The sequence below is a fragment of the Plecotus auritus genome (genome assembly GCF_963455305.1).
Source record: "Plecotus auritus genome assembly, chromosome: 7".
In the NCBI taxonomy this organism is placed as follows: Eukaryota; Metazoa; Chordata; class Mammalia; order Chiroptera; family Vespertilionidae; genus Plecotus; species Plecotus auritus.
The window spans coordinates 28,899,248-28,924,055 of NC_137774.1; the positions used below are offsets into that span (position 1 = coordinate 28,899,248).

A 24,808-nucleotide genomic window follows, 5' to 3' on the forward strand; every position below is an offset into this window, starting at 1 on the left:
TTCATTTTTCTTAGATATAAAGCAAGGAGCAGAAACAGGCTAGGGGCATGGATGAAATACGATGTGTTTAGGCCCTGGCTCTCTAGTTGGTAGCAGGCAGCAGCATGCGGGAGCAGTGACTAAGAGCCTATCAGAACCAAGGTATAGCTTGCCTATGCAATTGGTAAGAGGTACTAAATGCCTACCAAATAGCAGGCCATTCATAACTGTATTTCATTTAATTACTATGAATTTTTCTATAATGAACGTTCTTCTTATTACTTTATGGATGAAGAAACTGAGGATGAGTTTCCCAGCCCTATTATGTTTATAGGTGTTGGGAGTCTGAATTTGAATGGAGACTTCTCTTATTCCAAAATCCACACTCCTGATGCCAAACCTGGGACTTTAGGAGCAAGGTGTAGGCTTCCTGCCCAAGGCTTAGGCCTGGGTGTGCTTTATCCCACAGGTGCTGGAGAAGATAGAGTGGGGGTGGGCAGGCTGCTTCCACTGGCTACAAGTCTGAAAGAATGACACTTGCACTAGAAATACAATTGGGATGATACATCAGCACTTTGCACCTTGGGAGAAGTTTGATGAAATCTCAAGTTTGTTGTATTCTCTTGGACACTATTAATAAACTCGGCAATCTGTTTATTGAAGACTTATGTGGTTGTGTAGCATAGAACAAGGACAAGCTAATCAGTTCTGACTCTCTGTTCTCTTAGCATTCTGTGTATAATATCTATAATAATAAAACGGTAATATGTTAGTTAGACCGGACATTATTCCAGAGGTCCTTCCAGATGAAGCTGGGGCCAGAGGGAAGCCCCAGGTCCTGGAGCAAAGCCCGGGTCCCGGGTGCCTGCCAATCCATTGGTGTAAGGGTTCATTGCCAATATCTTCAGTAGCTGTCTATTGCCTTTGATAATGAAAACACACACCTGTCAGTGAGAAATATTATTCACAAATCATATTACTTCAACACTAAAATCAACATTATCCCAACCCACAATTTGTTAAAACTAAGACTTTTTTTTCAGTCCACTCCAGTTTTGCTGACTATCAATAGGGTAATGGCTATAGCAGTTTTTTTTGCCAATTAACATACATTTCTTCTGTTGGAATCCAAACCATTTTTCTTAATTAGTCCTGACCTTTCATCCTGCATTTTATAAGCTTCTTAAGAAGTTAGAAATAAATAATTCAGTCCACATATTTTCTGAAAAGAGACAAGCTGTTTTCCTTTATCCTCAGAGAATAAATTAGATAGCTGTTCAGATTAAGCTCATGGAAAATTGGATAAACAAATGCAAAAATCATATATCTTTTGCATGAAGCACATAGATGGAGTTTTGTGCTGCTGAAGGAATCCAGGAAGATTTCTAGAGATTTTGGAGAAAGGCAGTGTTATGGGAGGTATTTTCGTTTTTTATTCGTTGAGGAGGGCATCTAGCTTTTACGATTTGTAAACTTTAAAGCTCATAGTGTTTGTAATTTAAATCACACCCGTGTTCTTTCATATTTCTCTGATATTACTTTCCATAAAGGGAATATAAAAGGTATGTGTCACTAAATCCTTTGCATATTTTCAACATATTACAAAAATGCCTACCTTCTTCCCCATTATGACAGCAGGGTATTTTAACAATACTGTCCCATTTTTTTAAAAGAGTAGTGCTAACAACATAAAGCTCTCTTTATGTCACTGTCACAGATTTAAATGTTCAGTTTCCTATCGCCACTGAATGATTTTATCATACCTCACTTTTTTGGTCTTATCCCATATTATTTCCCTCTATATAGTCTGTTCTCAAGGAAATATGTAAATTCCTGCTACTTACCAAAATATTACCTTTCCTAGGGCTATTCCCTCTGTCAGAAATATCTTCTACCATGTCACAATTTCTTTCCATTCCCTTACCTCCCCAAACATCTCTCTGGTGAAATATTATCCATTCAACAATTTTTTAAGGGAAACTTGTATAACCACTATCGTCAGAAGTGTTCCCTTGTACTCCTGTGCATAAATTTCTCATGGCATTTAACCTACACTACCCTGCGTTATAAATTTATATGCATATGCAATCTATATTTACCTAATAACTTAAAGCTCTTTCAAGAATTTGGCGATGTTTCCCCAATTGTTAGCAAAGTACCTGTTCCATTAGATGAATTTAATAAAAAATTTGTTCAATGATTAATGGAATCTCTGTGTATATTAGGGGAAAGCTTGCTAGAAAAGTAATAAGACTTTTATATAGCCAAGATTGAGTTCTTTAACATTTTATATAAATCTTGGTCAAGAAAATTCCTTTAAATTATGTTTTTAATGAAAATAGTTTAGTAAAGGGAATAAGGTATGGACACTTTCCTGATAATAAAATATTGTGAGCTAAAGATGGTTAAAAATAATTAAATCCACTTTGGTAAAGACTTATTAAATATCTTGCTCAAAACTGCATGTGTCAAGGGTTGAATAAGGATTAGATTCTTGACCTTTCAGATTCTCCTTTAATTTCTAAGAACCATCACTCAACTAGCTTGTCAAAGAAATATATTTTGATTGCTAAATTTGAGGAGGGATGAGAAATAAATGGAAAACCTTTATACTATAAATATAGGAAAACGAATACATTTGCTCATATATTAAAATTTATGTTCCCATATCAAACTCTTCACTCACTGTATTTCCTCAGTAAACTCATAATCTGAAGGCTCCAGACCCATTTCAAATGACTACACTATTCCTGTGGTCAAATTCACGTTTTTGATATTCTGTGACTATTGAGTTTTATTAGCCCAATAATTAGATTAGGTATGTTTTTTACTCCCTTAGCTTTTAACACTTCTCTTGTGACTTTATTTGATCCAACAATGTTGGTCTGTTTTTGCTAGCAATATGATTTGAGAATTCATTCATGCCTTTTCCTATAACATTTAGTAAGACAGAATTAGATTTTTTTTATGTTTTCTTGTACTTTTATTGATATTTGATGAAAATAACTTTATTAAGATTTTAAAAACAGAGTATTGCTTCAAGTTTTCCAGAACTTATCATGAAACTATTATATTTTAGAAATATATTTTTTGCTATTTGCTCAAAATTCTTTAATGGAAAAAAATGACTTAAATATATATTTATTTAACATTTAATTTAAAAGACAATGTCAGAGCCTATCATCTGGAAATTATGTTAAAAATCTGAGCTTCATTTTGATTTCTAGTCCTGTGTTCACATAAAAATTGATGGTGTGATTATCACCGGCTAATGTCTTCAGGACTTTAAAATCAAATATTCTTTTCTCTAAAATCCACCTATACCATTAAATCATCACAGTCTCAGCTAAAGCGGATACTTGATGACCTCTGGATCTGAGAAATTGGCACATGCCAAGACAACGAAATGCTTGAAAAGATGAAAGGCATTGGCCTAATTCATCTTGACCTTTTATTAAAAACCACAAGTATGATAGCCACGGTCTTAAAGATTGTTTCACTTTACTGCTTTGTCAGCCTCAGGTGATTGACAGAGCACTTCATAGGTAAGAAATAATTATTTTGCCCTTTGCTTAAAGCTGGCCCGCCATGGTTGATGCCGATTTCAAAATTGTACTTTCTCCCAGATACCATGTTAGCTGTCATTTGAAAAAAGTGAGGTCTATGTCATTTGGTTCACACAACAATTTTTGCTAATTTAATTATCTGGCTTCTGTCTTTATGATGATTTTAGGACATTGATTCTCAAAAAGAAAGTATTGCTTCTTAGGGAGCAATTTGGTACTATCTGGAAAACTCTGGGTTATCACAATAATTGGGAAGTTCCACTAATATTTAGTAGGTAGGGACCATATATGCTACAACCCTTTAATGTAAGCGATAGTGAGCATAATGAATTTTTTCATGTTCTATATGACTTTCAAGTATCCTAATGGCCAATCATGTATATTAAAAATGTTTTAATAACTATCTGAGCCCAGAACCTAACTAATTTTTACACATAAATCCATATTTTTGCTTACTTTTTATGTACATTGAATTTCCCAGACAATCAACAATTGTGAAAATCAAGGAGACAATATGCTTTATTTATATTTTTGAAAATTTATACCAAAAATTGTTTTCTTTTGTGGAAAATATTTTATTGAAAACAAAGTACTTTTGAAATTAAGATCACTGATACCCAGAACTTTAGTGGTCTTCATTTGTTGCTGACATAGGAAAGGCCATCTTTTATATAGGTGGAAGTATCAACTATTTAATTAAGTCTTCTAGTATATTCATATCCAAGCATTCAAACATAGAAATGCATGCTATTTAATTATAACTTACTTTGCTCTTTTTTTCCTCCTTTATGTTATACTTAAGGGCTTTGTATTGATTTTATAACTTACATGTGTTGGTATTCAATAGTATCTCATGAATTCACTCCAGAATAATGAAGGTGGTGTTATAGAAAAATGTTGTGGCCCAGCCGGCGTGGCTCAGTGGTTAAGCATCGACCTATGAACCAGGAAGTCACGACGGTTTGATTCCCGATTCCCGGTCAGGGCATATGCCTGGGTTGCGGTCTCCATCCCCTGTGTGGGGCGAGCATGAGGCAGCCGATCAATGATTCTCTCTCATCATTGATATTTCTCTCTCTCTCCCTCTCCTTTCCTTTCTGAAATCAATAAAAATATATTAAAAAAGCCAAAAAACGAAAAATGTTGTGAAAAAAAGACATTGAGCATCATGAGACTAAGAATCACTCCTCTAGTCAGAGTGGATTCCTTTTGACAGGAATTAGAACAATGTGAAAAGATTTAAGGACTTTCATTTTTGGTTATGGTTTTCACTAATACCCCAAACTAAAAAATACCTCATATGCTTTGAAAAGAAACCATATCTTGTGATTGGATGGAATAAGTTTTATGGTTCTTGGAAGCACTTGCTGAATGTAGGGATTCTAAACTCAAATTCAGACCCACAGATAAACCCTGTTCTCTGTGTATTTTGGCTTGACCAGCATCTCAGTTCAAAATTATTTGAATTTGAGTGATTTAATTTTTATTTTTAAAAATATTTTTATTGATTTCAGAGAGGAAGGGAGAGGAAGGGAGAGATAGAAACATCAATGATGAGAGGGACTCATTGATTGGCTGCCTCCTGCATGCCCCCTACTGGGGATCGAGTCCCCTACCTGGGCATGTACCCTTGACCAGAATCGAACCCGGGACCCTTCAGTCCCCAGGCCGACCCTGTATCCACTGAGCCAAACCAGCTCGGGCTGAACTTGAGTGATTTTAGATGAGGCTATACCAACCCTGCTGGCATATAACAGAGGAACAAAATGGCAGCTCACCTACACAGGAACATGACTTTTACAACATAGCCTCCAAGTGCAAAAAGAGGGAGTGGTGGTCAGTGTCCAGCATACAGAAATTAGAAGACTCTATGTGAACCATCCTGACTTCTGGTCAAGCTTGAGAAAAATGGAAGCTCCGGCAACACTGGATCTTTATTTCCCTGTGGCAACAATAATCTGGTCTGAGCACCGGCTGCCTCCCCTAAGACAGGCAGCAGCTCTCCTTGGGGTACAGGTCCTTATTGTCTCTCTCATCTGACCTGACTCATTGCTTTATATTACCTGCCAAAACCCCATGTAGTGACTTCTGGCTTACATGGATATAAAACTACATAAATGAAGAAAAAGAAAATATTCAAAGTAATTGGAAATGAGGAGAGTGCTGTAAAATATCAGGCCATAATTTATTATAAGGGTATATGTTAATTATGAAAATAAATAACATTATCATGGGGGGGATATAAACATTAAGAATGACATAGGATTTACATCCAGGGTTTTGCATAATCTGTTTTACACCTATATTTGTGTATGGCTGCGTATAAATAGTATTTCTTTTCCAAACCTCGGTTTTCTCATCTTTGAATATGAGCTAATAAAACCCGACTGTGGTGTTTTATTAACGTTTATGCACCACTAATATCTCTTAGGAGTACATATTTTAAATACTGTTTTGATATATCCCTTCCTCCCCACTCCCAGCTTCTATGTGTTTCTGCTTCCAACCTTCCAACAGCAAGCAAAGGACTGCCCCCTTAAGCTACTGACACCTTTTTTTTTCTTTTGCCTGTAAATGGGAGGAGACAGAGTTCCCTGGAAAATACATTCCCCTTGGAAATGCCCAGGGAATGTCTGAAGGCAGAGGCATATGGAAGCTCACATTCCTTATTTTCCGTCGGTAGAATTCTGAAGCATAACTTTACTCTAAAATTCCCATGCAGATGAGATGTAAATCACTCTCTATCCACTTATGTGTCATTGCACCCTTGTTAGGCTCCTTCACTTCCTTGGAATCTTTTCTGTAACGTGACTTTTGTATACAAAACCTCATTGCAGGGTCTGATTCCAGGGAAGCCCAACTGAAACACCTACTAACCAAGCTCACGATACTGGTGACATAGTGTGACTATGAAAATTGAGTTTTAAAATATTATTATAAAACTAGGGGCCCGGTGAACGAAATTTGTGCACTGGGGAGGGGTCTTTCAGCCTGCCCTCTCTCACATACTGGGAGCCCTCAGGGGATATCCTACTGATGGCTTAGGCCCTCTCCCCGTTGGGAGCAGACCTAAGCCGCAGTCTGTCCTCCCTTTGCAGGAGGTGACCGGGCTGATCAGGGGAAGGCGCCAGCCCCATCACCCCACTGCTGCAGCCACTGCCAGTCACCGCAGCCGCCAAGGTATTTTCATCAACACGGACTTCAGTCCTTTCACCATGAAAAAATGACAACTTTCTTTAGGCATTTTCAAGATGTATCTTCCATAGGATATGACATTTCTTTCTTTATTTTTCTTTTTATCCTCAACTGAGGATATATTTCCATTGATTTTTTTTCCCCTTCCCTCTGATCCCATGCTCAGCCTCTGCCCAAGCCTAAAGCCTCCTCCTGACACTTTAGTTTTGGGCAGGGACCACCTCCCCGCCCCCACTCCTCTGATCCCTCTGATCGCCAGCTCGGGCTACCCAGGCTTTAGGCATGGGCAGGGGGCCCCACCCCTCCCATCGCCAGCTCAGCCTCTTCCCAAGCCTAAAGCCTCCACCCGAGGCTTTAGGCTTGGGAAGGGGGCCCCCCTACCCCTCCAATGGCTGGCTGGGAGTGACATGAGTGAGAGGAGGTTCCCGAGACCCAGGTATGTATGCAAATTAACGGCCATCTTGTTGGGTTAATTAGCATACTCATTCTGATTGGCTGTGGGTGTAGCGGAGATACGGTCAATTTGCATGTTTCTCTATTATTAGGTAAGATGCTTTTCTTAAAGATACTTGTTGAATTTTCAAGGCAAAGTAATCTTTCCTGTGCCCAAAACTTAGTGAAATAGGTTACTTAATAGAAAATACAAGATATCATTGAATAGTCTGCCCAATCTATTTATCCTTTTACATAATAAAAACCTGAGAAACTCAGCAGAAGTCAAGAAGTGCTGTTTTGAATAACAGCTACTAGTACATCACATCTGTAGCCAATTCCCTTTGACCTTTTGTTAACAATGTGGAATGTCATGGCATCATGGTCTTGTTTTTGCTATAGTTTTTGTTGTTGTTGTTTGCTTTGTGAATCCTCACCCGAAGCTATTTTTTCATTGGTTTTTAGAGAGAGTGGAAGGAAGGGGGAGAGACTGAAAGAGAGAAACATCCATGTGAGAGAGACACATCTATTGGTTGCCTCCAGCACACTTGCCCCAACCAGGGGCAGGGATGGAGCCTGCAACCAAGGTATGTGCCCTTGACTGCAATCGAACCTGGGACCCTTCAGTTCACAGATGGATCCTCTATCCACTGAGCCAAACCAGCTAGGGCTTTGCTAAACTCAAATTTTAGATTCTTATTTTGTAAAAAAAAGACTCTTTACTGGTTATGAGGTTATTCCTGTGTTGCAAAAATCCTCTATCCATGTTTTTCCCTGTGTTACCATGTTCTTTTCTATAATCTCCCCTTTGATCTTGGTGGCCACGACCAGATAGAAAGTGCGAGGATACTTGTTTTCTTACATCTGTAATGGAAACCTGAGCAGTTGCACCAGGCCTGACAAATAGATGTACTCTATAATTTTGATCATGTATTCTCCATACCAATATTGTCTTCTTAACACATTGCACACCAGTAGTTTTATTGCTAGCTTTACCCAGTGGCCAGATAAGATTCTATTGAATGAGTACAAAAAACGTTTTACAAAGTATCATACTTTAAAATGATATTAGCTTGTAAGAACATGTAATAAATAACTTCAAAATGCAATGGGTATTTAATTTTAAGGCGTGCCTTTAACATTTATGTAAAACACTGTGTAATATGAAAACAGGAGAATGCTCATGAACGGCCCGCAATGTGTTAAGATAATCTTACTAATGTGGTATGGCAATCACTGCTTTTCATTACAATATCCAACTATCAGTCAAAGTTAGAATCTACTTTCATTGACAAAATCTGAGAACCAACTTTCAGTTCTCCAGTAGGTGTGAATTTAAGTTGGGTAAAAAGAGACACATTAAGCATAAGCTAACATTTGCAACTGTTTTTGTTAATTTGATTGTTAAGATGGTCAATCAGCATGTGTTTAATGACTCAAAAACAAACAATTAAAATATAAAGCATTCGGTTGAAACAACGGTTTTTTTTCACACCAAATGGCTTTTTAAAAATCCATTAAATTAGTGACTATTTTTAGAAGCATAGTTTTGGTGTAGAAGATTGTTTAGCTGAGTCTCCCTTCCTTTGTCTTACATACAATAAGGAAGTGCCTGGAAGGAAATACTATGGCCATCCAGTTTTACATCTTTTGTTGTCAGCTCCAGAAAGTGATTGACCTAAAGCCAAAATTCTTGTTTTTAATGATTTTAGATGTGCTTATGAATAAAAACTACTCCAAATTACTTATCTTTTCAAAAGACAACCATCATGTTTTCACAGTTATTTATGGAAAGAATAATGTATAAGGATTTGGGAGTTGTCTACGTGGACACAGATATTATTAGAATATGAAAATTTATGAGAGAACCTATAACATTTATTTTCAATCTAAAATTTACCATAAGTTAAAGTATAAGTTATAGCAATGAAATTTTAAATAATATTTGTATCTTACTAGCTTTAAATAGGAGACTATATGTAGAAATTCAAATTATATAAGATGCATCTGTAGGTAACTTAATGCCTTTAGAAAAAGGCAAATATGTAATAAAGACTTGAAAATATTTCATGACATGGTTCCTATCCTCTAATGTAGGGCCCAGTTCTATAGTGAGGAATCTACACTAATAAAAGAGTAAGATGCAAATTGACCGGACCTTTGCGACACCCACCAGCCAATCAGGTGTGAGTATGCAAATTAACCCAACAAAGATGTCGGGTTAATTTGCATACACAGGCGCCGAGTGGCTAGGGGCAGGGTGGGATGCTTGCGTCATCGCCATGGTGACGACGCAGGTGTTCTGCACCGCCCCAGCTGATCTGGGCCTCTGGGCAGCATGGGAAGGTGGAAAGGCGGCTCCAGGTGAGGGCAGAAAGGCTGCTCTGGCCAGAGTGAAGGCAATGCCAGCAGCCAGAGTAAGGAAGGCCCATTCTTGCACGAATCTTCGTGCATCGGGCCTCTAGTAAATTATAAGAAGAAAGAAAAATTAGAGGTTAATAAGTGTTTTGATGATGCTGTAAGAACACATATGAGGGTAACTACTTCAGATTTGGAAACTCAGAGAAGACTTTTTAGGGGATGTGTCCGTCATTCATATGAAGATTTTAGGTGGGAGTTTTCTAGAACAGAATGTGGGAAATTCCAGGGGAGGTGTATGTGCCTGTGTGAGAGAGAGGGAGAGAGAGAGAGAAATAGGAAGATAACTGGGGGGGGGGGAGGGAGAGAGAGAGAGAAACTAGGGCTTCTGTGATATTTTTTGAAGAAGGCTGTGAGAGGTCAATGAACAATCAGCTGAGTGCTGCCATGTAATACAAGCTCAAAAATATTCATTGAAAAATTGATTGTGTAGGTTGCCTAGATTTTAATTTAAAGGAGAGAGCTTCAAGAGAGCTAGGTGACTAAACAAAAGCTTGTTTTATTGTTATTTTCTAAAATTACTCTTTTTTTAAGTCTTTCATTTTCAAAAGCTGATTTTCCTTGCAAAATAATGATCAGTTTGATAATTTTTATTATTTTAGAAATTGATTTAAAAGGACAATATTTTGATGGTAGAAGAAAATACTGCTTTCAGGGTCCAAGACACCAGTTACCAATGAGCTACGGTGTCCAATTTCCCCTTCCCCATTAGCAACCCCTAGAGCTTCTAGGGAACAAAAGCATCCCGAAATCTAGATTGAAGCACTGCTCAGAAGGTCTTTGAAATCACATCAGGGTTTTGGTTTATATTGTTTTTTGAAACAATAGATTTAAGAGAGTTATCATTATTCTGGAGCTAATCACACACACACACACACAAAGATGGCACTGCTTTGGATTTTTAAATTCCATTTTATATAACATTGAACAATAGATGTCACTGTTTTGCCAATAAAAATAACTGAAATGCTTTCATTTGATAATTTTCTTCATAAACAATCCTTGCACTAAACAGATAAATTACAGGATTCTGGTAGAAAAAAACTCAAACGGTGGCAGCACCTTATAAATATTAATATGTTAGTGTTTTCCCTAAAACAAACAAACAAATTAATATTCTCAACCCATTACTTTCTGAATCATTTTAAATATAACCAATATAAAACTGCTCATTCTTATACCTTTATGTTCATGTGTTGACAAATAGGTGTCATGACAAGGAGAGTTAGAGAAAGGTTATTTGAGGAGTATGGGCTCAGGTTGGAGAAAGAAACCTCCTAGAGTGTGATTAATTATATTTTAAGTCCATGTAATATTGAGTAAGCTAACCTGATTGACAGAAAACCTATACAAAGTGGAAATCAGTGATAAAGAAGTTGAGAAAGAAGAGAGATGGAGAGGAATGTATTTGAGTCCACTTCTGAGGACTACACTCCAAACCTCATGGTTGGTGTTAACGCCATTATCAAATTTATACCATTTGCTTAAATGAATCAGAAGTAATCAGGAAGCTAATTTCTGATTCATTTAAGTAAAGTTGCTAAGCTATTGGCAGCAGGAAGATGACCTAGCAAAAATAGTGGATGTGACAGTATTTTAAGATAGTGTCTATTTTTCTTATACCTGGGGAAGCATGTTATGGAAGAAGATTAGGTGAAGGTAAAAGAAGGCTCTTAAAATGTAACATCTGTTTTCCTAAGTTCTACATTGATGTTACCTATTCTGCTAGAACCCTAAAAAGGCTGTGCCTGATCTCAAAAAGATGCATTTAGAAAGTTTAGTGAATGAGCAACAGCCAGCCCCTGAATCTAGCGAGCTGTCTGTCCTGATTGCATTTGCAAAGTGGTTTAGGATTTCGGAAGCCCTTTCCTACTTGGTATCCAGGCTGCTCACTGACACCTCAGCCCCTTGACAATGACTTCTGGAGCAGGCATTCCACTCAAGCTGATCTCTGAAATGTTATTACTGACTACACATTGTCAAAAACCAGCCACCTTCTCTGAAGCCTTTTTTCTATCCAATAACTGCTTTTTTAACATAGTAAACGTCTCTCTCTCTTTAAATTCTCTCCTCCTGTGGTTTCTGTACTACTTCCCACCCCCCATTTTTTTCTTCTACTTTTCTGACCTGTCCTTCACTAACAATTTTTCACTATCTTGGCCCCTTAAATATTCATGTTCTCAGATTTCTGCCTCTAGCCCTTTTCTCTCTGAATGTTTTTTCTAAATGATTGTGTTGATGGGAAATATTTGAGCTACCTTATGTACAACTCATCATGCAATGTTTATTTTCCTCTGTGTACCAGGTGCCATTTTAGGTCCTGGAGACACAGGCATCAGTAAGAATAACATCATCGCTTCCCTCAGTCCTTTGCTACCAGAGAACCTGGGAGCAGGTATGCCATGGAGTTTCTTGCTAGAGGTCAGGTTGGATAGCCCAGACCAGGTGGATGCCAGACTGAAGATATGACCCCTTTCTTAGATCAACTGTTTTGCCAGCACAGACAATGTGAAAGACTAGGCATTCGCCAGTGACAACTGCCCATGTGAAAATGTTAGTTTCTGCCATTGCAGAATGATTTCTCAAAATAGTTTTAAAAATTTCAAACAAAGATAATTGTTCTTTTACTCCTACTGTAGCTAGGTGAAATAGATCAAAAGTATAAATGTCCCCACATGAGTGTTGGCAAACTGTAAGTTGTCGGGGATCATGTGAGATTCTGATACACTGAGTAAGACACTCTCCCTGTCCTCAAGGAGCCTAAATTTTTTGAGAAAGACAATGTTGAGCCAACTTCTGGCTGGTTTTCCTTTAGTTACACCAAAGAATTGAGCCTGCTTACTTCTTTGAATGTCTGTCCATCTATTTTTGGTCAACTGGATTGCTCCATCATCATTTCAAACTGAGGCATGGATCATTTTTTTTTCTGAAATGTTCCCCTGTCCCTTTGGATAAGCTAATCATGGACTTCAACCTTCCCATAGCATTTCTTATAACAAGATAGCACATTTAAAAATATATATATTTTATTGATTTCAGAGAGGAAGGGAGCAGGAGGGAGACACAGAAATATCAATGATGAGAAAGAATCATTGATAGGCTGCCTCCTGCATGCCCCCCACTGGGGATTAAGCCTGCAACTCGTCGTGCACATGTTCTGACCAGGAATTTCTGAACCCTGACCTCCTGGTTCATAGGTCCATGCTCAACCACTGAGTCACAACAGCCAGGTAAGAACATTTTTAAAATATATTTCTCAGCAGTGCAAGACTTTGTCTCCTCATTTAAATGATAAGCTCCTTAAAGGCAGGGGCAATTGTATACCCAGGTTGCTAACTTCAGTGTAAAAGATTATCAACATAATTTTATGTTATTGAGACTTTTTATGTTGATTTCCCAAATCACTCTGAGAGATTAGTGTTGTCATTTTAGACTTTTTAAAAACAGATTTGAAAATAATGAAGAATACAGAGGGTCAAATTGCTTGTTTGACATCACAGAGCTACTAGGAGGCGACACTAAAGCAATTACAAAATATTTTACTCTAAGTCTGGCTGGCATTGTTGCTCACTTACCTACTTTGGTTTCAATCTCAGCATTTGGATCCATGTCCAGAGAGCATAAGGTTAACAATTCAAATTCACTGGTGTGACCCGGTGTAGTCTCCTTTTGATCCTCACAGACCTCATGATACGCCTCAGCAAGGTATATTACCTGGCACCATGTCAAAACTTTTATTTTCAATTATTTCAGAGTAAAACTCTGTGCTTGTTGCTTTGAGTATTTCTCCGATTCTCCCCCTTCTTGATTATTTCATTCATTTCCTCTGTTACCATTCAAACCTTTCTATTCAACCTGTGATTGGTAGTTGGCTTTCCTCATGTTCATGACCCCCTCAAATACCCAAGTACAGGAGGCTGTCTGGATCTGCCTAGCTTTTTATCTTCAATTATTGATTGGTTCAATATCTTTTTGAAACCATTAAAATCCTCTGTCTATATTTTTTCTACTAGAGGCCCAGTGCATGAAATTCGTGCATGCAAAGGGGGGGTGTGTGTGTGTCCCTCAGCCCAGCCTGCACCCTCTCCAATCTGGTACCCCTCGAGGGATGTCCAACTGCCGGTTTAGGCCCGATCCCGGTGGGATCAGGCATAAACAGGCAGTCAGACATCTCTCTCACAATCCAGGACTGCTGGCTCCCAACCGCTCTCCTGTCTGCCAGCCTGATCACCCCCTAACCACTCCTCTGCCAGCCTGATCGATGCCTAACTGCTCCCCTGCCAGCCCGATTGCCCCTAACTGCCCTTCCCTGCTGGCCTGGTCACCCCTAACTGCCCTCCCCTGCCAACTTGGTCTCCCTTAACTGTCCTCCCCTGCAAGCCTGCTTGCCCCCAACTGCCCTGCCCTGCTGGCCCCGTAACTCCTAACTGCCCTCCCTTGCCAGCCTGGTCACCCCTAACTGTGCTCCCCTGCAGGCCTGATTGCCCCCAACTGCCCTCCCTTGCATGCCTGGTCCCTCCCAACTGCCCTCCCCTACTGGCCATCTTATGGCAGCCATCTTGTGTCCACATGAGGGCAGCCATCTTTGATCACATGGGGATGGCCATCTTGTGTGTTGGCATGATGGTCAATTTGCATATTACTATTTTATTAGATAGGATTATTTTCTGAGGCTATTTTTATTTAAGCTTAGAAAGGAAATGCCTTGAATAGAAAAAAAATCACATTGCAGAAAAATGATGTGTTAAGGTTTTCCATCAGGAGTTAATCTTTTGAAGACTAAAAGGAATTGTACAAATACTTCACAAATGACAGGTTTGCTTTGAACATAATATTATACACTTTTAATAACAGGCAATTTGGACATCTTTCCTAAACAGTACATGCTACACACTGTGTTTCTGCTATTAAACTGATATTCTAAATCAGTAATCAAATTGCAAAGAAAAATAATTTATTCATTCTTTAATCCAGCACATAAATATTTATCTAGGACTCTCATATTGTTTTATTATGTATACTGTTGAGAATAATTTCACTGAAGAAAGTAATAGAATAATAGTATAAAACCTTAGTGTCACAGACTAATTGTGGAAAGGATAATTTGAAATAATGAAACCTTAAGTTCAGTATTTCAAAAGCAGTTTTATTAATTGCAGGTTCATGCAGCAATTCAAAATGAGTTTGTCCACTACAGAAATGGAGAAAAGCTGCTTTAATTAACAGATAAGCATAGAGTATAATTTGCATGTCAACTTTTTGTGTGTAAATGAATGTTTCCAAGGTACTGAAAGTATTTATTCTTCTCACTTTAGAAGCTCTGACATTTTCCGAATAATCTTGTTAGAGCATTAATTTACTTTACAGTTTCCTTTTAAACTTCAGGGCATCTGTGTGAACTGTCAACAATTCTCTTTTAGTGGACCCCAATTAATTTATTTTCTGAGATTTCCATTTACATAATGTCTGATTTTCTAATGTTTCTATTAAATTTAATGCTATGTGTTTTGAGATAATTTCAAGTACCATGTATATTCTCAGAAAAAATTAACATCAGTGGAAATATTCACGTGTACTTGTTAAGGAAGAATGACAGCTCAACAGAAGCAATTATACTAAGACTAGTTAGCAACCCAGCAAATTTTTTTAACTAAAGGAGAGATTTTAGATTGTGTTATACAGATGTAGAGGTCAGAATCCATAAGAAAAACATATAACTATGTATGTAAAATTGTGTATATACACATACACATACAAACATAAACAAATTTGTTTACACAGCCTTTCCAAAGAAAGAATTGAGAAAATTTGGAGTTAAATTGCTCTCAGGACTTTCTGTTCATTTTTGTAACTTTCCTCATTTTTCAAACCTGCAACAGACAAGCAAAAACTAAATAAAAACCCACTAAAAATAACATACATCCCTTCAGGTAGCAAATAATGCATTCAGTGTTGTCCTGTCGTCTCTGTTTCTACTTTCCAACAATGGGTACCATTAGTTACCTATGTTGATATGCTGCTCTCCCTTACTTGTTAAATTTCAACATAGAATAAAAATCTCCTTAAGTATGGAGAGATTAATTAGAATGTATTATAAGAAATTTTATTGATATGTACTTTGTCTCCAAAGTCATGTATGAAATGCATAAATCATTATTTATGCTATTTATGCCAACAAATATATTATTATCAAGATAGGGTAATAAGCTATGTTACTAAGGACATACTTCTTAGTAAGATACTTCTCTTTAGGAAGTAATACTTCTGTTTAGGAAGGTGCCAAAGAACAAAAAGGCAGTCAGGATATAAAGGGTCAAAATTGCAGAGAGCTATAGCGACAAAAGGTGAATTAGTGATTGCTTAGGGTTGGGGGCAAGGGGATTAAGGGACAACGCCTAAAGGGTGTAGGGTTTCTTTTTGGGGTAATGAAATGTTTTAAAATTGATTGTGGTGATGAGTGCACAACTCTGTTAATATCATAAAAGCTGTTAAAAAATACAAGATCCCAGAGAAAAAGAGAAATACTTGGACACTGTCATTACATTCACTCCTGTTTTTTCCCCAAGGCTGACTCTTGTGTGTGAACAGTATGCCCAAACAAAGCAATAGCCAAGTAAATATTGGCGCAGTCTCACAGGAACATGGTCTCATAGGAGTCCCAAATTGAGGTTCCAGGCCTACTAGCCAACAGGACTGATTTTAAAGGAAAGGGGACTATAGAAAAGTGAGACATATGTTCTGTGTGCAAATTATTCTTTAAGCATTTCCTAACTTTAAAGCTGGACAATATTCTAAAGGGGATAAAAAACATAAAGCTATTGAAAAGAGCTTACAAACTTACCAGACAGCCTGGCTGGTGTGGATAAGTGGTTGAGTATTGAACCGTGCACCAAGAGGGCACTGGTTTGATTCCCAGTCAGGGCACTTGTCCAGGTTGCAGGCTTTATCCCACACAGGGGCCGTGCAGGAGGCAGACAATCGATGTTTCTATTTTTCTCTCCCTATACTTTCCTCTCACTCTAAAAAACAATAAAAAATAAAAACATAAAAAAAAAACAAAAAACTCCTTAGCAGATAATTTAGCAAGCTCATAGTTTGGGGAAGGCAAGTTCCCGTGAAGGTGGTGCATTTCAATTAAGATGTAAGACATGTTATCCTCTAAAATTAAGGGTAACCAGAACTGTGGATCAGTTAGAATAGGCCTTACCTGTGATGCAGGGACTGATGAGTAAAATGAGGAAGGAATGCAGCTTCTGGGACACTGGTTATGTTCTATATCTTAATATATGTGGTGGTTACAGATGTGCATTCACTTTGCAAACATTCATGGAATGATTATAGTTAAGATTTGTATACTTCACTATATGTTACACTTTATTAAAAATAAAATACCAAAAAAATGGTGTTATTAATATCAGATTGTTGAAACTCCTAATAAGCTACAAACTTGTGTGTATAACAGGAGTGGTGGTGGAGAGTAGGGCAAGAGTGAAGGTAGTAGTGGAACAACAGGACAATGACAATAACAAAAAATAATAATAAATAAGCACTAGCCGCTGGCATAACAGATGGGAGAGGAAGAGAAAGAAAATAAATGCACCTTCCAGTCTTTTGAAGGAGATGCTATAATTATTGTGGTTCATATAGAAGGAAAGAGCTCAGTGGGGCTTAGTTACTTGCCTAAAATTATAGATATTTATATAATAGAAATGGGGCTGGAACCTAGGTAAGATTAGTGACCCCATACTTTTTAATTGCATAAAAAATAACTTAAAAATCATCTCAGGGGATGGGGTAGAAAATAATAAAGGGGGTCAAAAATATGGTGAAGATGATTTAACTTTGGGTAATGGGCACACAAAGCAGTATACAGATCATGCATCATAGAAATGTACACTGAAGCCTATATGATCTATTAACAAATGTCACCCCAATAAATTTAATTTTAAAAATTAAAAAAAATCTCATTTTGAAAGGAAGGTCCTCTTGTGCTAAAAGACAGATTTTCAGAGTTTTGTTTGCTTTAATAATAATAATATATAACTGCACCTGCATAGATAAACCAACAGAGGAAAATATTTAGAGGCCATAATATTGACTAGTTACTAAAGATCAGATGTTTCTGATGATCCTGATTGTTTTACACTGATAGCTTTTGCCTAGGACATTACAATTCTATTCCATGATAAAGTTATGTGTCAGAATTCTCAGTGTCAGTGAGGCCTTTTCAACTTCAAAGTGCCATGCACTTTGTTTGCAAATCATTCCATTTTATTCTTAAAAGGTTTGGAACTGCTAGACTTGGAACCAAAAGACCCTTCATTATTTTATTATGGCATTTTATAAAGAAAAATGTTTGCTTAAGGTAGATGTGTATTAGGTTATCATATTCATATTTACATATCAGATTAATCTTTTTTGTTTGTGAAAGGATAGACTCTGTTATCCCTAAATCAAGAAAAATGTTCTCCTGATTGAATTGATCTCAGGAACTAATATTTCTCACATTCCTTTCCTCTCACTCTGAGGCTTTTATAGGATGTATTTCACTTCAGGTCAGACCTTCTGCTATGGCTCTGCTGACTTGTTCCCTACCTTAATTTGATGGGCGAAGGCTTTTTATGCGACTCATGCAAACACATAATTTGGTAAAGAGTATGGTGGAAAGAAAGCTTACAGACACCATAGCCAACAAAGCCAATGCTTATGTGACACACACACACACACACACACACACACACACACACACACACTTTATCACTCCAAGGATGCACAGTACTTTGCCATTTCAAAGCAAAAATGAAAAATAAACATCCCTCTCAATTCTAGGATCTTACACAGAAGAGTCTCTGAACAAAAATTCCTCACAAGTGTTATCCTTAGATATACTGCCTTGTGTCCCCCTTGGTGTATTCTGAGTCTCATCCCCTGAATCTACAGTACTTTGTCTTCCTAGCCACAAATCTGGGGTGTCTGTCCTGCTCAGAGCTAGGTTCTTTCACAGTAGGGTTTCTTAACTTCACAAGTATTGAAGTTTTTAACCAGATGATTATTTGTTGCTGGAGGATGTCTGGTTCATTGTAGGATGCTGAACAGCATCCTTGGCCCTCTGCCCACTCTATGCCACTCTATGTATCACCACTCCCTTCATACGCAGTTTTGGCATCTGAAAATGTTTACAGACGTTGCCAAAAGTCCTTAGGAGGCAAAATGTTTCCCAGTTGACAACCACTGCCCTTCATACAGTATGATAACAAACTACAGAAATACAGAGGAAGAAGAAAGAGAACATTTCTTATGAGTTTTTTAAAGCTGACTTAAGTTTTCTTTATATCTAGATGATTTAGACAATCTTTTTATTTATAAGAAAGGTAGCAACTACAACACCGTATCCATGATTTCAGATCTGATCTGTCGCCATTGGCTTCACTCTACCTTTCTCTTCTGTTGGAGGTCAGCTCGTAATAATTTCAGTTTCGTTTGAATTTCAGTCAGAATACCTATTTTCTGCTCCAAAGTGGACAATAACTGGACAATGCAAAAATGAACGTCATAGTTTACCCCGTCGGCTGTCTCCTGGATGTTGTTCCCTGGCCACTGGCTGGGTTCCTTCCATGAAGTCATGGTTTCCTCCATTAATGGAGTGGCTAAAGTTTCCATTTCGCTAGTCTCTTCCTCCTTCTGAGTCTGTATAGGCGGGGGTGTTTTCATAAATTCATTCCTCTGAAGGGACAGTTCTGAATTTCTGATGTGATTTTCCAACATCCTTGGCACCTCATGTCCAACCTGAGAGAGACAACGCTGGTGGGACCTGAAATCCAGAGTCAGTTCTTTCACTCGATTTGCATATCTTAAAGTGTTGAGGGTGTTTTCACAGGAGGACATCCCTGGAGAGATAGTAGCAATCATGCACGTGGAGGAGTTCTGCCCGATAAAGGAGTCGCGGAGCACCTGGGTGAGTTTGCTGGCTCTGAATGGGGTGTGAGACTTGTTCTGACCCAAAGCCCGGATGCACTCCTTGAGCGCCAGGAGACTCTTGTTAATGTCCGCCCCTTCCAGCTGCCTTTTCCGGTTGGCCTTGGCAGTATCTGCTCCCCTCTCGTTCCCAGCTAAGTCAACGAGAGAAAACTTGCCATGCAGTGTCCCTTGGGACTTGAGGATGATCTGGAGCACGGCATGGCTCCTGGAAGAGTGGGCGTTGACTGACGTCTGTCCAGATGTCCGGCAGCTGTTCCCTCGTTCCACCAGGTTCAGCAGGTCCTCCACACAACACACCTCCCGCTCCTGCAGCCCGACCACGTGGACTTGCTGACTGCCATCCTCAAGGACCTGCAGCTGCTTCTTGCAGTTCAACAAATCGAACACCTTGCCCCCATAAATCTCAAAAAATGTGCCATAGACTTTGAGGTCGAGCTTCGCATAGGCTGAGGTGTTGAGCAGGCAGAAGACATCCTGCGCCGCCAGGGCGTAGATGCCTTTGGAACCATCTTGGGCCTTTCCCGAGAAGGCCCCACCCATGGTGTGCGTTTTCCCGCTGCCCGTCTGCCCGTAGGCAAAGCAGGTGGCCATGCCCTTGCGGAATACTGACTCCACCAGCGGCTGGGCCGTGAACTTGTACACCAGCTCGTTGGAGGCCGTGTCATCGAAAGCGTGGTCGAAGCAGAAGGTCTGGTTCTCCAGGTAGCGAGTGAGGTCCACCTTCTGCTTGGACTCGTGCACCAGGACCACGTGGTCCGAGGGGATGGTGATGATGTCCAGGTCCTTCATGGCGGTCTCTTGCTGGTTGAGGGGCCGCTTCCTCACGCAGACGCAGATCCGGCGGTCCCCCCGCGGCTGCCCCAGGCGGGACACCTCGCTGAGGTCCAGGTGCCTGCGGTACTCCTCGATCATGTGCATGATTTCGTAGTTGGGGTTTCCCGCGTGCACATCCAGGGCGCGTTGGGCTCGGATCTCCACCTGCAGCTGTCGGCGAGTCTCCCGCTGCTTTTGCAGTTTCTCAATGCCCCGGAGGCAGGGAGACTTTTTCCACTTCACCAGGCAAGGGTTGCCGGGGACTTTCACAGCCAGGCTGTCCCCGAAGGGTGTCTCGTTTTTCTGGGGGATCCTTGCAATCCACCGCGTGGCCACACGTTGGTCCCCGATGGCCGAAGAGGGCGCTAGAGACAAGGAGGACAGCGACCTGGACCGCGTGGCCTGTTCCGCAGAGGCCAGCGATGGGTTCAGGAGGAATATAGTCTCCAGATCGATCTTCTTGCCTTTTTTGACTCCTTCTTCCACCCACTCTACCGTGACCCAAGTGTTTTCTCGTTTGAACTCCGTGACAACGGCGAGATGGATCCGCCCGTCGCTGCGCTGGATCGCCACGCAGACGCCCACTTGGACGTCTCGGAAGGGGGCCATCAAGGGTTTCAAGGACGAGAGGCGCCGGGCAGCAGGGAGGCACAACTGGCTGGCCATCGTGAAGGATGGAGGTGTCAGGACTCGCGTCTGGGGGTCCTTGGGGTTGGAGTATCAGGACCTGAGCCCAAGCCAGTCTGAAGTGCCCCCGGCACTGAGTGCGCCTGCGTTTGCACCTGCCTTTGTGACCCGCCAGCCAGCACCAGGGCTCCACCTGGGGCCCCCCGCGTCACAAAGAAGTGGGAGAAGGGCCGAGGGCCTCCAGGTGAAAGGTGGATGGAAAAAAAAAAATGACATCTGTAGTGCTAGGTGCCAACGCAAAGGCAGCTGGAAGAGAGACATTGTTCTCCGCCACTGGGAGGGCAGCGATTGGAATTGGGTGCACGTTCCGTGGGGGTGTGGGCCTAAGCTTTAGAAACATATTCTTTCTGAAGTCTTAACCTGTCCTCTCAAAGCCAAGTGCTTTAGTTGAGAACTGGTGAGCGTTTCCTTAAACTTCAACCTCCCCACGCCCCCCCCCCCCCCCCCCCCTGCTATTGGAGGGAACAAATGAAGGTGAAGCTATTGGCACATCGCAGGCTTCAACTGACTGTTCTGGAGAACTCCCTCAGGCATGCCATCTTCCCCCTCACCCCCGCCCTGGACTTGTTTATGTGGTAACTTAACGTCCAATGGGCTTTCTCAGTACAAAATCAAAATGAGTTGGATGCAGTGGTTCTTCTGATAATTGGCTAATACTATGCAACTTCCTTTGGTACATCTGGGTTTTCAAACTCAAGCTATTTATCACATGGGCTGTGACAGCCATAAAGTGAGTCTTGTTGCACTGACAGAATCCAAAACAGGTCTTTGTCTTCCTCCCCCTCCTTCTCCTCCTCCTCCTCCTCTTCCCCCTATACCTCCTTCCCCTCCTCCCCCTCCACCCCCTCCACACCTCTCCCTCCTCCTCCTCCCCCCTCCTCCCCCCTCTTCCTCCCCCCCTCCTCCTCCACTTCCTCCTTCCCCTCCTCCCCCTACACCCCCTCCACACCTCTCCCTCCTCCTCCTCCCCCCCTCCTCCTCCTCCCCCTCCTCCTCCTCCACTTCCTCCTTCTCCTCCTCCTCCAATCTTAATTTGGAGTTAGGTAGCCCTTTCCAAGCCCCTGGAAGTCTTCTGTAACTGTGCCATCTTTTAATCACCTAACCAGTGATGACATTGTTTCCTTGAGCAACCTCGTCCTGTCAGGGGCTCAGTCTGTTTCTCACATTGTCCCAGGCGTTGTTTTAACAGGTCATTTTTTTTCTTTTCTTTTCTTTTTTTAATATATTTTATTGGATTTTTTAACAGAGAGGAAGGGAGAGGGATAGAGAGTTGGAAACATCAATGAGAGAGAAACATCGATCAGCTGCCTCCCGCACACTCCCTACTGGGTATGTGCCTGCAACCAAGGTACATGCCCTTGACCAGAATTGAACCTGGGACCCTTGAGTCCGAAGGCCGATGCTCTATCCACTGAGCCAAACCGGTTAGGGCAGGTCATTTCTTATTAATCCTCTGCTTACAAACATGTCAGTAGCTCTCTATCATTCTAATTGACTCGGCACAAACTACATAAGAGGCCACATGATGCATCGGGCCCTCTTTCCTCTGTTTTCATCCTCCATCGTTACCACCCTCCTTGCTCAGTCTAAAGTGGAGCCATACTGAAGAACTTGAGGTCCTTCAAACTCAACATTTTTCTTTCAAATTACTAATTTTTAGCCCAGTGCTTCTCAGTATTGGGATGTATAGCATTCACCTACAGGGCTTGTTAAAACACAGATTGCTGGGTCCCACCCCTTCCTGATCCGCTAAGTATGAGGTAGGGTTCGCTTGTAACAACTTCCCAAGTGATGCCGATGCTGCTGGCTCTGGGAGCACACACTGAGAATTACTGTGCTAGCCCTCTGAGCAGAATAGCCTCTCCTTCTCTCCTCATTTTCCTGAACTCTTCAATACCCATCTCAAGTGGTACTACCTCTGGGAAGGGTTCTCTGTTGATAATGATCAGTCAAAATACCCTTAAAAGAAGACATCTCTTCCTAAGAAATAGTATCTATTACTAGTTGGGTTTGTTTGGTCAGGGGAACCTATAACCTTCATTTTCAGTAGTGACTATTAAAAAAAATCCCATAGGTTAACATGATAATAATCTGTTTGGAGAAAGTCATTGGGCTATTTTTACAGTTTTGATAATCTGGAATTTCATTTGCAACAATATCTTCTTTTTTATCTACTGAGACAAATTCAGAATTCAAACACCCTCTACATAATGCTCTCATTTTATGGATAAGAAAATACTGTGAATCTTTAGTAATGAGATAAATATGTAGTACTTGTTAAGGTGTGAAGACCTAGGTACAAATGATGGCATCATTCTTGGCCATGGCCTGGATGACCATTGAGTAGATGAGTGGTTTCTCTAGATTCGAGATGGACACCATCATAATTTTTTTTGACTGAATATAACCAAGCAAAAAGAACATACAAAATGCTTACCATATGTTATTTCCTATGCCTAAAGGAATTCTACCCTCAGGAGTTTACCATTTGCACATTTTGCTTTATGTACCTCCTAAGAATCGCATGCCTTGACAAACAGCTGATATAGCCCCTTCATTTCAAATTCCTTTTTTCCAAAGCTGAACTAGTATCATGTGCAGCTTTACAAGGAAGGGTTGTGTGGGGGAAAGTAAGCACAGGAAATGAGCTTAGTAATTTTCATTTATTAAATACAGGTATATTGCCCTGTTGGGGGCCTGTCAGATTTACTTTATAGGACAGAATGTGATTTCTAGTCTCATTTTAGATATAAACCTCCCAGGAGAAATGCATCAGAGATGTGTCTTTCTCACACTGGTTTAACAGATGTCTAGCAGCTGTTTGGTCTGTTTGATCATCTTGGGGGTCTGTGCTTTTCCATATATGGATGCAGCCTGAGATAAATTTAGTTCTTCAGAGGAGCTTAGTAGATTTCCCCAAATCTCTTTGGAAGAAATGGGATTCATCATTTCCAGTTTAAAAGTTATTTTTTTAAAGAGTTGAGAAGTACCTTACTAAATATATGCCTCTAGCAAACAAAGGAAAGATTAACTTTTAGAATGATAATAGTATTTTATCCTTACAGCTAGCTAGTATCTGTGTCTGTCTTCTGATATTTCACCATTTCCTCCATGCACCACACTTAAGCAGGACAAGTCCACCTTTCTCTAGCCCCGGCACTGATTTCATAGGAAAGCATTGTTTCTATGACAACAACATTAACTCAGAGTCATCTTTCCACAGTTTATTAAACAGCATGGCTTACTTGGGGATATTTATGGTTCCTGTGTATCTGTTGATTGTGAAAGTTAGTCTGTGAAGTTATGGTAAAACTAACATTGTCAGTATCTCACTTTTAACCCTTTTATGTTGGTTTATCTTTCAGTTTTCAGCATGCTACAGTGAGAGGGTTCTGCTCTCGTGTACATATCAGTGTTATTTGATTGTAACTTACACGAGAATTACAGAGGTCAGGTTACTCATGAACAAAGTAGGTGCCTTGGGAGTTCAGCTCCAGCTCTTTAACTTGAAAGCCATGGGCTGTATTTCTTACCTTTAGAGTCTTCTTTAGATTATGCAATTCAGGGTGTTTAAATTAATTTGCTATGGAAAAAAAATCAATAAGAGAGACATAATACTTATGTGAGAAATAATTATAGGGATTTGGGTGTTTTCTCTAGAGAAGTTTTGAGAGACAGACCCTGTAAAAGGCTACCCTATTGAGGAGTAACATAATTTGTTCTGTATGATTTAAGGTCTG

The 24,808-nt window shown here is 40.1% G+C and overlaps 1 protein-coding gene across 1 annotated transcript; it reads right to left on the bottom strand.

Moving 5' to 3' along the window:
- Window positions 1-19,016: 19,016 nt before the first annotated feature.
- KIF2B (kinesin family member 2B) lies at window positions 19,017-21,047 on the bottom strand (the record flags this gene model as incomplete). Its single annotated transcript, XM_080679547.1, has 1 exon — window positions 19,017-21,047. The coding sequence occupies one exon, from the start codon at window positions 21,045-21,047 to the stop codon at window positions 19,017-19,019; it is 2,031 nt and encodes a 676-aa protein (XP_080535673.1).
- Window positions 21,048-24,808: the final 3,761 nt, after the last annotated feature.